Raw genomic sequence first — 13,386 nt, 5'->3', positions numbered from 1 at the left:
TTAAACAAAATAACACTTGGCTATGTATGAGAATGATCAATCCTGATGGGAAGAGGTTTTATAAAACCCGACTAATAAGAAAGTGTTTTCAAATGTGCTCGCGCGGCTCAACCTCGCGCGGCTTACCACGAGAACTAAACCGATCACTCTGACCGTGATATTTGAGCTGGCATCGGTCGATGTCCATGGGAAACACACTCAGAGTGGCGTACAGGGAGATAGTTTGTAACGAGAAGTCGATCGAGTACGGCTCCTCATCGACCACAGTTCGGCTGGCACAAGACATAGGATTGAATGAGTTTGGCAGCAAACTGAATTATGAAAGGGTTGCTATGGGCCTAGGAAAAGTTCTATGGTCGGTATTAGTTCTGAATCAATTCCTGGACTGGTATTTATTATAAGTTTGAGAATTGAAATTGAATGAGTTCTAGGATCGATTTCGAGTTGGAATTAGTTTCCGAAGCGATGTGTACATGGGACCAACTTGTACCAGTACGGGTACAGGTCTCAGTTCCAGAACCGATACAATTTCTGGATCAGTTCCAGGACTGGCATCTGTTTAAAAACATTTTGAGGTGCGCTATGGGTTTTAAATCAGTTTAAGGACCGACAAGGGCTCGTGAAGGGTTCGAGAACCGGCATAGGATGTGAATCTGTTCCAGGACCGATATTGAGTTTCAATCTTATCCAACCATATCCATCCTCATATAAGCTCTTGATCGACACTTTCAAACCGGCCGCTTAGCGCCCTCACTCGTGTTAATCCGCCACCGACCAGTGCCAGAAACGGTTGGAGTTTAGGATCACTTGCAAGATTGGTATGGATTCACGATCAGTTACAAGATCGCCAAGAATTCAGGATCAGTTGCATGATTTACAAGGATTCAAAATCATTTTGGGGCCGGTATGAGGTAGGCATGTGTTGCGAGGTACACTACCCAAGCGCCACAGATTAAGCTTAAACGACTGAAAAACCAAATATTCATAGAAAAAAATTAAAGCTGAAGCTATAAAGTGAAGCTATGGCACTGATTTACTCAATAGATGGCGTATTACAACTCATCATTATATTGCTGTCCTTTTCTTGCAATGTGCTTTCAATTCAAATCTCACTAGCTTCTGTACAAACGCCCAAGTGCCACAAATCCACTAAACGACCACTAAACGCCTTCTAAACGCCTCAAATTCTCTACCTAAACGGAATATAGAAAGACTTCGTTTAGCAGACGGCAAACGACTCATGCATTCTAAAAATAGCAAAAAAGCTGGTGGCGCCATCTGTTTGTGGGATACCCAACCTGTGGGAGCTTCCTCGCTTGGAGGAGAGCTTTCTCATTTCCTCTGTACTGTTGTATGGTTTCGCATTGAAGTTATGCATCGCTAGAACTAGAACGGCGATACGATTGTTTAAATACTAAACTCCAACGGAAACCACCAGTACTGAAGCAAGTGAGATTTGAGTGATGGTCGTTGGTGGTGATACCCACGTATCTGACCACACGACCATTCATATAGATTTTTGCTCAGAAAGTTAGAAGGCTATATAGGTCATTATAAGATGAAACTTGTCGAAACACATTGCAAGAAAAGGATAGCAATATAATGATGAGTTGTAATACGCCATCTATTGATCAAACCAATGAAGCTGTGAAGCTTTCATTTTTTTCCTATGGATATTCAATTTTCCAGTCGTTTAAGCTTAATCTGTGGCGCTTGGGTGGTTTACATTGGAGTTTAGTATTCAAACAATCGTATCGCCGTTCTAGTTCTAGCGATGCATAACTTCAATTGGAAACCATTTAACAGTACAGAGTAGAGGAGAAAGCTCTCAAAGCGAAGAAAGCGATCCACTGATTGGATATCCCATCAACAGATGGCGCTACTAGATTTTTGCTATTTTTATTATGCATGAGTCGTTTACCGTCTGCTAAACGAAGTCTTTCTACATTCCGTTTAGGTTGAGAGCTTGAGTCGTTTAGAACCCGTTCAGTGGTCGTTTAGTGGATTTGTGGCACTTGGGTTTTCGTTAAATAGCCTCAAATCAGCTATAGAGTTCGAGCTGGCTATGTGGGAGTAAACGCAAAGTATACAAAACTTTACAGATAACTTGTACAAATTATCTTAAAACACAATTTTAAATCTGGAATTAATAAATTACAAAAATTAATCTCATATGCAGGGGACTTTTAGGAACTCGTATATTTTTCGTCATTTTGCCAAGCTCTCTTTATCTACTTTATCAGATGCATGAATTTTGAGGCTTTTTCATCATCCAATAAAGATGATTGAGAAAAATTAGTAATGATTTTTTCCTAAATTATGTTTGTAGAAGTTCGTTCACTTTCGAATCATTTTCCCCGTTTGTCAAATGACATCTCATCGTCTAACCACCGCGTACCGCCACTGCCAAAGCTGTCATGCCCAGCTGTCAACCGTTTTGGCAGTACGATTTTGACACACAGGCAGGTAAAAAAAATCGCACCCCCTCGAGAAACTCTTGCAAAACCAGCGCGATCGAAAAAGTGCACCCCGTACGTGTTCCGCTGTCGGGAATCCGTTTCTCTCCGTACACCGTTGGCCGCTGCTGCTCCCGCTGAACATACGCCCGCCCCGCCCCGACAATGCTGACGAATCTGGCCAAGCTGTCCGCCGTCCGCGGAGTGTCCCAGTCCGTCACCAACGGGCTGAAACCCGCCGTCGTCGGTGCCGCGAAGACCGAAGGCAAGTCTGCGGTTGCTGCGGGTCCGATCCCGGTCGTGTCCGCTGGGGGCCTGCCAAGCAACAACGTGCGGGTGGTGTCTGGCGTCACAGGTTAATATCGCTGCCCGACGGGACGGGTTAAAGGGATAAGGGCTGTCGTCCCTGCGAAAAGGGGCACTGTAAATTTTGTGTTGCATAATTGGTCTACGAAGGACGACGACATGGTGGTCGGTTTTGACAGTTCCGTGCGGACCCAGGTCATCGAGTGAAAAACAAAAACGGTGCAAAATCTTGCGTTATGTAATGCAATCGCTGCTCAACAGATGGTTTTATTGGCATAAAATTAGCCGAAATTGGATTTAAACGAACGGAATAGGCTTCGGAAGTGTTTTGACCCGTTCGTTGGTCAGAAAAACATAAAAAATATGAAATAAGCCAGAATGAAACCATCCAACGCTCACTCGCTGGCGCATGACGGAACGATCAAAACAAACCGCTGAAAATGCTCCTTCCAAACTGTCAACGTCTACTTAGATCGATCATTTGCTACAATTTCTTTTCATTCTATCCTTTTCCTTCCGAACAGGAGCAACACAGATCCGCTGCGCCCACACCGACATCCGTGTGCCGGACTTCTCGGACTACCGCCGCGACCAGGTCAAGCGCCCGAACGCGAAGAACGACAGTGCCGATGATCGTGCCGCCTTCACGTACCTGCTGGTCGGTGGTAAGTACGGCGCAGTTTCAGTAGCCAAACGTTCCCCATGGGTTAACCCTGCAACATCCTTTCTCGCTTCCCTCCCGTAGGTGCCGCCGTCTCGACGGCGTACGTCGCCAAGTCGCTGGTGTCGACGTTCGTGTCGTCGATGAGCGCGTCGGCCGACGTGTTGGCCATGTCCAAGATCGAGATCAAGCTGGCCGACATCCCGGAGGGCAAGTCGATGACGTTCAAGTGGCGCGGCAAGCCCCTGTTCATCCGCCACCGTACCTCGGCGGAGATCGAAGCGGAACAGTCCGTGGCCGTCGCTACCCTGCGCGATCCTCAGAATGATGCTGTGAGTAAAACTTGTCGTGAAGGTGTAGCACAAACGGAGTCTTTCTAACACAATGCCCGTGCTTTCCTCTTTCAGGAGCGCGTCCAGAAGCCGGAATGGCTCGTCGTTATCGGCGTGTGCACGCATCTGGGCTGTGTCCCGATCGCCAACGCCGGTGACTTCGGTGGCTACTACTGTCCGTGCCACGGTTCCCACTACGACGCGTCCGGCCGCATCCGCAAGGGTCCGGCTCCGTTGAACCTGGAGGTGCCGCACTACGAGTTCCCGGAGGATGGTCTGCTTATTGTCGGTTAGAGACCTTTGCAACCCCCTTCCCGTTCCGTTCCGTTCCACCGTGCAACGGTACACCAACAATCCCGCGCTCAGCTAAAGTAGTGAAGAATGTATCAATCGCAGCAAGCCGCCACGCTGAATGATTATCATCTTTTGTTCGGCTAAACCAGTTTCGACGATGCCTCCTCCACCTCCGGATTGTGTCACTATGCGCGTGTGTAAGTATTTGCATATTCAATCCGACTATCCGACCAATCCAACATTAAAAAAAACCCAGATTGGCAAGAGGCAACCCCCCAACCAACAGCAGGAGGCAACAGCAAAGCAACCAAAACCCAAACCTACCGCTAACTAGTAGAACAATTACAGCACCAGACTGGGTAATAAATTGATTGGTAAAACGTTACTATAGTTACGAACCTTTTTTTTATTATTATTATTGTTACGTAGATCGACAAGATCCGACAACGAGAGAACGAAATACTTAACCAATTTTGTATTGTTGCTTAATAACTTTCAGCATAAGCTCACTTTCAGTGTTTGATTTCCTGCATCTTCAGCCTAACCTTCACCCGCAATAGCGAGATGTCCGAGATCTCCCTGGGCCGCATCGCACAGCAGCGGCACCAGCACGCGCTTGTACAGATCGTCCAGCTCGCCGTGCGTGACACGCAAAATTTTGGCCGCCTGCTGTAGCTGCTTGAGCGCCTCGGTAAACTGGCACTGGTAGAGCTGCAGCTTGCCCACCTTCAGATACGTCAGCCCTAGCAGCGGATGGTAGGGGCTGTAGTACTGCCGGAAGCCGTCGAGCAACCGCAACCCGTACCCGGTCGCTTCCGTCCACTTTTCCAAATTGAGCGCACTTTCCATCGCATTGTCGAGCGTTTTGATGTGATGGACGTTGTAGCGGTGTAGCACGTTCGATTGCTTTTCTAAGCACAACCGACTCACGTCCAGATCTGTCGCTTGTTTAAAAAAGAAGAAGAACAAAAAAACCGGAAAGAAAATATTTAAATTCACAACAACATTCACTTCATTGTTTCGGCATCTCTCCTGCTTGCTCTTATCACTTACATGCAACGCTTTTCATCTGCGCTAGATGGTCCCGGGTGAAGCTGCTAATTTCGGCGAACGCTTCCCGGTCGGAATGTGTTACGGCCGTACCACAGGCAGGGCATCGGTTCAGTTCCGAATCGCTAAAATCGAGCGGTTCGTGGCAGGTCGTATTCGGGCAGGCAGCGGCATTCATGCGCTTCTGTTCCTGCTCATCCCGGCACCGTTCACAGGCACAGTGGAAGTAGTACCGTTCGGCCAGCTGTTCCCGCCTCACCTCGGCCGTATCGATCAGATCGATGTAGGAGATGAAAAGCTTGCCAAAGTCCAGCTCCTGCTCGGGGTAGTCTTCCAGCAGGCGCATCCGGAGCGTTTCACCGTCGAACGAAACGACCACGTTCGGCCGGCAGCTGTGATCGATGATGGACGCACCGATGTACATGCCCGTCCCGATCGTGCTCATCTCGGCGTCCAGTATGTTGAACGTATTGATGCACATCTGCAACTCGAAAGGGAGTTAAACACACACAAAAAAGTTAAATAGTGGTTTTAGCGAAAAAAAAGCGATTAACGTTTGCACACCTTTCCGTAGATTCTGAGCAATTCCGCTTTGGTCGGTCGGGATGCTTCATCCAGCAGCCGCTGCAGTACCACGTACAATGTAGCGAAGTGCTCCATCCGTTTTGAGTCGGCTCGAATGTTTTCCTCGTCTGCAACCGGAAACAATGTACAGAAGTGTACGATTAGTTGTGGGGGGCGGGAAGAAACAAAATGCAAAAACCAAAACCAAACACGTCATGCACAACGAAAGTGCAATTCCCATACCCTGCTTTCCGGGTGTTGGTGCCAACGGCCAAATCTTGTATTTTACAAAGTGTGAGGTAGTTAACATGAGTGAAACGATGGAAATTTAAGATCGAAATGATCAATAGCTCTAAATGGACAAAACACTGAAAACAAACAGCTTTTAATCACCTCACATATCATTTTCCTACCCACATGACGATACGGTTAGCTTATGGAACGTATCATCAGACGAACATGAAGAAGAATGTGTATTACAGTTACTAGAAAAGAAAAGGGAAATTAACTCACATAGCATGAATAACCTTCAACTTTCCTTCAACCGTGTTATACAATTTTTACGCCTCAACATTGATCGAGTTAGATACGAAACAACTTACACACACACACTCCACGGAAAAGCTACCTGTAGTTTAAGATTGCTCGTTTGAAACGCGATCGCAACGATATATGAAATGAGAGACCTCGGTGTATGAAACTATAAATGCGACAAGGGCCACGGAAAAGGAAGCAGATAAAATGAAAGTAAAAAAGGCTGTAATCGCGACCATCAAGCAGACATCAAAAGGGAAGACTTACGTGGCATAAGATCGCAGAATTTGCGGTACTGCTTCGAGGTGTAGTAGCCCTTGTGCGTGTCGCCTCCCTTCAGCAAACGGCGCACGATCCGCGCAATCATCAGTGCCGCCGACGGTACGACTAGCCCGGGCGGTAACGCTTTCAGCTTTTCGCATTCCTCCTTATGGTCGGACCATGCCTCCTTTTGGCAGGACCGACCACAGTACCGCACGTACAGACAGTTGGAACACTTCATCACCTTCGTCCTGCAATAAATGAAAGGCGATGAAAGGCGTTCAATAACGGGTTGGTGTAAAAACGCCACACAATCAAGGGCGAGCGCAACATACTCCTTAAAGCAACGGTCACATCTTGAATCGCGGTAGCGCGGATCGAGCACACAGGCGAACGGCTTCTCCTGCAGTATGACGTCCCCACGGCGATGTATCGTTTTTCTCATCCCGCCCATACGCAGTCAGCAACGCAACTGAACACAGAATAAAACGTTGACTCTCGGTCTGCAGCTGAAGCGCAGCGACAACAGACAGCAGACTTCTCGAGACTTCCGCCACACGCAACGGCCAACCTTTACGATGTTCTAATTATCACCTCGCGGATCGCGGTTAGTGCTGCTGGTGGCGGTGCTGTTGGTGGTGGTTTAATTTTAAAAATAACGTTCAACCCAACCCGACGGTGAACGGTGGTTGTTATTGTGAAACTGCTGGAACAACATCGGCAAGCGTGTGGGAAGAATGGGAGAGTTTGCCGATGGGGAGGAGGTCGTCGCTTTCTTTTCTGCTGGCGTTTTCTCTATGCTTCTCCGCACTGGCGGTGGTGGTGGTTTTGTGAGATCTTGTGAGTTTGCTTTGTTTCTCTCGCCAGACAGACAGCAAAATGCATAAATATACCGCACTTAGCGGGTGAGAATGGTGCGTATTTTTAGCCGGGCCAACGCTTTTTATAGACGGGATGCACGCGTAACGCCGCTCCGTCGCTTCTGGGCGGCACTTCCTTATTCAAACGCAAAATGGATTTACTGTTGGAGTATTTGAATTTGCCAATCACGTTTTAAAGAACAACATCTAATTATTTTACGCTAATTTCATTTCTGTTTCTTATCAAATTTGAGACAATTGTTGGTAGAATTTGTTCCTGGTAAACCGTGTGCATTTGTTTATTTTGATGAACTGTCAATTCACAATAACAAAATGCTTTACGTTTACAACGTCCAGTTTAATGCTATTGAGAAGAAAAGGGTATTTTTAGTGTTTTAATATTATTAGCTAGTGTACGTTAGTATTATGTTAGTATATTTTTTCCTCAAAACTTGTGGAGAAGATAATTTCAACCATTTTTTTTTTCAAAATATTCTCTTGACCAACCTTGACATTGTCCGAACGTGTGGCTCTATAAACCTTACGCTTCTAATGGCGCGCTTTTCACCGTTCATTGCGGGATTGTTTTGGTGTTTGCGGCGCTTCCTAAAGTAATAATTTATCGATTCAAACCAACTATGGATCATCCGCTCGACCATCTGTTTAGTGATAATGTGGCGCTGGAAGGTGAAAACGACGGGGAAATACTGTCCGACGATGAACTCCCGGACGGCGATGCGGACGGCTCGGGCGACGAGGCCACGGATGCCGCCCCAGCCAAGCCCGTAGCGGTGGAGGTGAAGAAAAAAACGGTCCGAAACCCGCGCAACATGCTGAACGAGGCGAAGCTGTGCGGTCCGCGCGGGATAATCGCGCTGAAGGACCACTTCAAGCACTTCAAATTCCACGGCAAAGGCCACGAAGCGTCCGATCTGAACCGGCTGATGCGCAACTACGAGCACTGGGCGCATCGGCTGTATCCGAAGTTTCACTTTGACGATTGTATGGCCAAGATCGAAAAGCTGGGCCACAAAAAGCAGGTCCAGATGTACATGAACAAGTACCGCACGGGTATGCTGCAGGCGGAACTGGAAGCAATGGCACAGGCGGCCGCCAACAGTGCCGACGAAGAGGAGCCGGACGTTGGTCAGCTGAATCGGCCGCTCGATCCGCTGGACAGTATGCTGGAGGAACAGATTGCCCGGTCGAGGGGCCGTACGTCCGTTGCTAACACGTCCGGCATTGGGAATCTCTCGATGGACCACACGTTCGATGCGGTACGGCAGACCGACAACGGCGCGGTGCACGCGAATGCACTCAAGGACACCCATCAGCAGCAAACGGTCAAATCGCCACCAATGGCTGATGAAATCCGTGCGAAAATTGAAGCAAACAGACTGAAGGCCCTAGAACTAAGGAAAGCCCGTTTGTTGGCCCTCTCCCAGCAGAGCAGCCCGGGTGGGACGGAAAACGTAGAAAACGACTCGTGCGAATTGCCGCCATCGTGAGAAGCGCGAAGAGGGAAAAGGAAATTAGAGTAAATAAACTACACCTTTAGCTTTTGAATACATTCATCAGTATATTCAACAGTTACTTTCCATATGCTCTATTATAGTAACACACCTCGCCTCGCCATTCCATCGGGGCGAGAGAAATCCGCTTTAAAATTACATTAGTACATAGAAAATATGCTTATCGAGTAGAGATAAAAAGACGTCCTTATACATACACTCCAAAACGCGCCCCGTCCAATGTGAGGAAGCGCACGCACACACACACGACAGGTATCGCGCCGAATCTACTCTGCCGCGGCCTTCGCTTCACTTTCCGCCGTCGGTTTTGTTGCCTCCTTCCCGGTGGCATCCTTCTTGACCGGTGGTTCACCACCGTCACCGTCCTCCTGCTGCTCGGCGTTCCTGTCCCGCTTGCGCTTATTGTTTCCACCGGAGTGATGGTTGCGGTTGTTGTTGCCCCGGTTTCCTCTACCCTTGTTCTTCGCATTCACCTTGCGCTTGGCCTGCTCCTCGGCAATCTTCTTCAGGTATTCGGTTTCCTTCTCGTCCACCAGCAGTTCGGCCGTTACCTCTGCATCATCAATTTTCAACTGTAATAAGGTAAAAAAGATACCCAAATTTGGTTGTTATTACATTTGGAGACTCTCTCGCACACATACACACACACACACTTGTAAAAAATGTACCTTTTTGTCCGTTAGCTTCTCGAGTAGCTGCTTGCCCGCGTCCTGCTTGTTAAAGCGCACGTACCCGCTCGCATCACCCTTCTGGTAGTCGATGTACGCAAACTCGAGCGTTTCGTCGAGCGCACGGATCGCTTCCTTGATCGATTCGCGGGTCGTCTCCTTGCCCAGCCCCTCCATGAACACGCAGGCCCCGGTTGGCAGCTGCGCGAGCAGCGCATTGTTGCCCTCCTCCTTCTTGCGCTTGCGCTCCTCGATCTTTTCCGCCCGCTCCTTAATCTCCACCTTCTTCGCCTCGTAGTAATCGTTCTGCATCTTGCAAATCAGCTCCTTGCCCTTGTACTTGAGCGGCCCCTGGGCCAGGAACTTCTCGCACTGCTCCTTCTCCGCGAACGTCACGAACACGCTGCCCTTAAACAGATACTTCTTCGTCGGCTTGTCGTGGTACTTGCGCATCACGATGTTGGTCACTTTGGTGAAGGGTTCGAAAAACTCGACCAGCTCGCTCATGGTCGTGCCGTTCTGCGGTGCGAACCCCTTCACGTACACGGTGCGGGCGTAGATTTCCTGCCGCCGCTCCTCGTTCATCTCCGGCAGGGGGCGTTCCGGATGGCGGCGCAACTTTTCCCGATCCTCGCTCACCTCGACCAGCCCCTCGTCCGATTTGGCGATTGCGTCCACAATTACCTTCTTGTCTTCGCTGAGCGACTTGAGCCGCTTGAACGTGAGCAGCACATCGAGCGGCACCCATCCTTCGTCTTTTGCGATCTGGTCCTTCATGAACTTATCCTTCGCCAGGTTGGCATCGCCGAAGTAGTACTCCAGCTGGCGGATGATTGCCGCCTCGGTGGTGCTTACGGTGGCCGTGGCGTTTTCCTCGTTGCCCTCCGGCTTCGTCTCCTCCACGGCGGGCGCTTGTACGTCAGTTTCGGTCATCGTGCTGTGCCGGGAGGAGAACATTTGTTAGGTTAGAATATGGTTGCGCGCGGGCAGGATGGAAACACAACAGGCCGGATTGGACGGACCATTCGCACGGAGAGAATCTTTTGACGGATGCACGATTCTTAAATATGTTGAGGATAGTAAATAATTACCTGATGTTAAAAGAATGCGTTCGCTGCGGAATTTAACACGTGCGCGCTGGCGAAGTGGCAACAAGAAAATGCTTGTTTGGTGTGTTTGTGAGCGTTCAGAACACGTTGAAGAATGACGTTTCGCTTCTGAAGGACCACCAAGATAGCTACACATGTGATGGAAACGATATTTATTTAAAATATTTTTGAAATTTTAATTTAATTTTTTTGTTTATTTTGCATATTTTTAGAAACTGTATAGTTTTTCTTATTTTTTGGTTATTAATTTAGGTAAATGTGATTTTATAAAAAAGATTTTAAATGAAAATCATCTATACACCTCGAGCTATAAAGCTGTCAGTTTGTTTATCTTTTTACCTGTCAAACAACCCAAAACACACGTGCGAAGGCTGGGCCGTACGTTGTGCTGCACAGTGAAATTAATCTCATCATTTTCCCCGTAAAATAGTACATTAACTTAGTAAAATAGTAACTGCACGATGGGTGATGGTGATTTCAGCTCGGTGACGCTTTCGAGCGCTAAAGCACGCCAGAAGAAACTTTGCACGATGCGGCTAAACGACCCGGTGAAGAAACCGTACTACAAAGGTAAGCCCTCCCTGTATCCGACGAGTTACGATACAATGCTAACCAGTTCTCCCAAACCTTCAGATACGGACAGTTTCGGCGCCCGTATGCTCAGCAAGCTCGGCTGGACGGAGGGCAAGGGGCTGGGGCGGGATGAGAACGGAATCACCATTCCCATCTCGAACCGGGTGAAGCTGGACACGGAAGGGGTTGGTTTCGTCGGCGGTAGGGACGACATGTGGACGCAGCATGAGGCAGGCTTTACCGAGCTGCTCCGGCGCTTGAACGGTGATGAGAGTGAACCGGCCGAAGGTGCAGGTGACGCCGTGATCGACCCGAAAAGCCAGGTCCAATCGCTCGAGGAGCGGTCGAAGCAATCGCGCGCCCGTGTGCACTACACCCGGTTCACCCGGGGCAAAGATTTGAGCAGAGTGAACGAGAAAGATTTGGCCAACATTTTTGGCAAACGTTCGCTAACCGAGACCAGCAAGCCGAGGGAAGAGGAGGAGCAGGTTTCGAGCGAGAGTGAGAGTGCCGATGAGGATCGGCCTGTTTTAGGTTTGTCAACGATTAAGGCGAGCATGTCGATGCAGGATTATTTCAAGGAGAAAATGAAACAGAGAGCTGCTGCGGGCAATGGAGTAGCACCGGTGGAGGCAACGGTTAAGACGAATGGGCAGGGCGGTGAGGAGGAAATGGTCCCCGAAGAGACGCCTGCCGACGAAAAGATTAAAAAGAAGAAGAGTAAGAAAAAAGCGAAGGAAAACGAACAAACGGTGGAACCGATGGAGGAAGCTGTAGCCATTGAAGAAGCACCAGCAACTAAAAAATCCAAAAGGAAAAGAGAGCAATTGGAGGAGAACGAGCAAGAAGTTCTGGTGAATGGTGATTCGGTTGAACCGGAAAGCGAACCGTCGGAGCCGGTGAAAAAGAAGAAAAAGGCAAAGAAGCACAACTCAGAGCAGGAACCCACTGTCGAGGTGAGGTCGCAGGCCTGTGAGGTCGCAGAAGAAGAAATGGGACAGATGGTAGATGAAACAGTTGCTGCCGAGGAGCCGGTAAAAAAGAAGAAAAAATCTAAGAAACAAACCTCTGAACCGGAGCTCAAAGTAGAACCATCCAGTGAGGTGACAGAAGAAGAAAAGGTAGTTCCGACTGTGGAAGACACTGCCACTGTCGATGAGCCGGTGAAAAAGAAGAAAAAATCCAAGAAAAATACCTCTGATCCGGAACCACCAGTCGTTGAGACAACCGATCAGGTGGCAGAAGCAGAATTAGAGCCACCCACAGACACCACTGCCACTGTCGAAGAACCGGTGAAAAAGAAGAAAAAATCCAAAACCCCCAAATCAGAATCCTCTACAGAAGAAGACGCGGCGGAAAAAACCGCGCCGGAACCAAACACTGTCGAAGCTGGCCAAGAAACGGCCAACACCACCGAAACGGGTGCTTCCACATCCGCGAAGAAGAAGAAAAAGAAGAAGAGCAAACGAGCGGCTAGTCCAGCAGACGGAGAAGCAGCCAACAACGAACCAGCATCATCATCATCGCCAGCCGTGAACGGTACTTCGGAGCCAGCATCAAACGGTAAGGAAAGCGTCGGTCCGATGGATGAAATAACGCTGCAGGTGGCCGCAGGCAACGCACTTTCGGCCGAGTACGCGGGCAAGTCGGAGGAAACGACCTGCAAAGTGAAGGTCGAAGTGCTGAAGTACCTTGACGACGCGCGTTTCGCTGGCTCTAATTTTGGCGATATTATCGGTTACAGATTAACGGAGGACGTGAAGCTCGTCAAGAACGCTGCATCGAAGGGGGGTGGCGGCGGTGGTCCATCGAGGAAGTTTACCCCACGGCGGAGGTAGTAGCGAGTGGAACGGTTAAAGCGGAAACGCATTGGTTCGATTAGCGTGTTAATATACCGCTGCGCCAACCTTGTTGTAGTATGTCCAAAATATGGGACATGTGCGGCATGATTTGTGGAATAGGCACCAATAAATATTTAATTTTTACGAAAGCATTTGTACGATTCTCTTTATTTGTATCACAGTTCCCAGTTTCTAGATCAGGTATTCGGTTGTATTCTCTTGTCGCTTGGTAGGGGGTTTCCCCGCTTACGTTTGACTTGTTTGTTCCACCCTTAGCTTTACTTTTAACAGACTTTTAATTAATAAATAAGCATTTAAAGATTAAATCTGATTCATGCTTAAACA

At 48.6% G+C, this 13,386-nt stretch overlaps 5 protein-coding genes across 8 annotated transcripts; 3 read left to right on the top strand and 2 right to left on the bottom strand.

The window, feature by feature from the left end:
• The first annotated feature begins 2,441 nt into the window (after positions 1-2,441).
• Positions 2,442-4,434, top strand: LOC121596005 (cytochrome b-c1 complex subunit Rieske, mitochondrial). Of its 2 annotated transcripts, none has more exons than XM_041920556.1 (4): positions 2,442-2,721; positions 3,287-3,427; positions 3,508-3,755; positions 3,831-4,434. In XM_041920556.1, exons 1-4 carry the CDS (start codon positions 2,622-2,624, stop codon positions 4,047-4,049), a joined length of 708 nt encoding a protein of 235 aa, XP_041776490.1. In that variant the 5' UTR covers positions 2,442-2,621; the 3' UTR covers positions 4,050-4,434. The 2 variants fall into 2 exon arrangements, with proteins under 2 accessions (XP_041776490.1, XP_041776489.1); XM_041920555.1 differs by having other exon boundaries at positions 2,443-2,811.
• Position 4,435: 1 nt separating this feature from the next.
• Positions 4,436-7,575, bottom strand: LOC121596002 (histone-lysine N-methyltransferase SMYD3). Of its 2 annotated transcripts, none has more exons than XM_041920551.1 (5): positions 6,794-7,575; positions 6,465-6,709; positions 5,664-5,791; positions 5,103-5,580; positions 4,436-4,993 (listed from the first exon to the last, which is right to left on the bottom strand). In XM_041920551.1, the coding sequence occupies exons 1-5, from the start codon at positions 6,910-6,912 to the stop codon at positions 4,590-4,592; spliced, it is 1,374 nt and encodes a 457-aa protein (XP_041776485.1). In that variant the 5' UTR covers positions 6,913-7,575; the 3' UTR covers positions 4,436-4,589. The 2 variants fall into 2 exon arrangements, with proteins under 2 accessions (XP_041776485.1, XP_041776486.1); XM_041920552.1 differs by having other exon boundaries at positions 4,436-4,987.
• A 14-nt stretch (positions 7,576-7,589) lies between these two features.
• On the top strand, positions 7,590-8,892 carry LOC121596004 (protein TIPIN homolog). Its single transcript, XM_041920554.1, has one exon. It carries the CDS (start codon positions 7,957-7,959, stop codon positions 8,824-8,826), a length of 870 nt encoding a protein of 289 aa, XP_041776488.1. The 5' UTR covers positions 7,590-7,956; the 3' UTR covers positions 8,827-8,892.
• A 29-nt stretch (positions 8,893-8,921) lies between these two features.
• Positions 8,922-10,721, bottom strand: LOC121596003 (la protein homolog). Its single transcript, XM_041920553.1, has 3 exons — positions 10,610-10,721; positions 9,519-10,455; positions 8,922-9,422 (listed from the first exon to the last, which is right to left on the bottom strand). The coding sequence occupies exons 2-3, from the start codon at positions 10,449-10,451 to the stop codon at positions 9,117-9,119; spliced, it is 1,239 nt and encodes a 412-aa protein (XP_041776487.1). The 5' UTR covers positions 10,452-10,455; positions 10,610-10,721; the 3' UTR covers positions 8,922-9,116.
• A 255-nt stretch (positions 10,722-10,976) lies between these two features.
• On the top strand, positions 10,977-13,187 carry LOC121597409 (PIN2/TERF1-interacting telomerase inhibitor 1). 2 transcript variants are annotated; one of them, XM_041923144.1, is made up of 3 exons: positions 10,977-11,197; positions 11,261-12,763; positions 12,945-13,034. In XM_041923144.1, the coding sequence occupies exons 1-3, from the start codon at positions 11,089-11,091 to the stop codon at positions 12,947-12,949; spliced, it is 1,617 nt and encodes a 538-aa protein (XP_041779078.1). In that variant the 5' UTR covers positions 10,977-11,088; the 3' UTR covers positions 12,950-13,034. The 2 variants fall into 2 exon arrangements, with proteins under 2 accessions (XP_041779078.1, XP_041779077.1); XM_041923143.1 differs by having other exon boundaries at positions 11,261-13,187.
• The last annotated feature ends 199 nt before the right edge of the window (positions 13,188-13,386 follow it).

Source organism: Anopheles merus, chromosome 3R, assembly GCF_017562075.2.
Source record: "Anopheles merus strain MAF chromosome 3R, AmerM5.1, whole genome shotgun sequence".
Classification (NCBI taxonomy): domain Eukaryota; kingdom Metazoa; phylum Arthropoda; class Insecta; order Diptera; family Culicidae; genus Anopheles; species Anopheles merus.
This window is presented reverse-complemented; position numbering and strand designations above follow the sequence as displayed.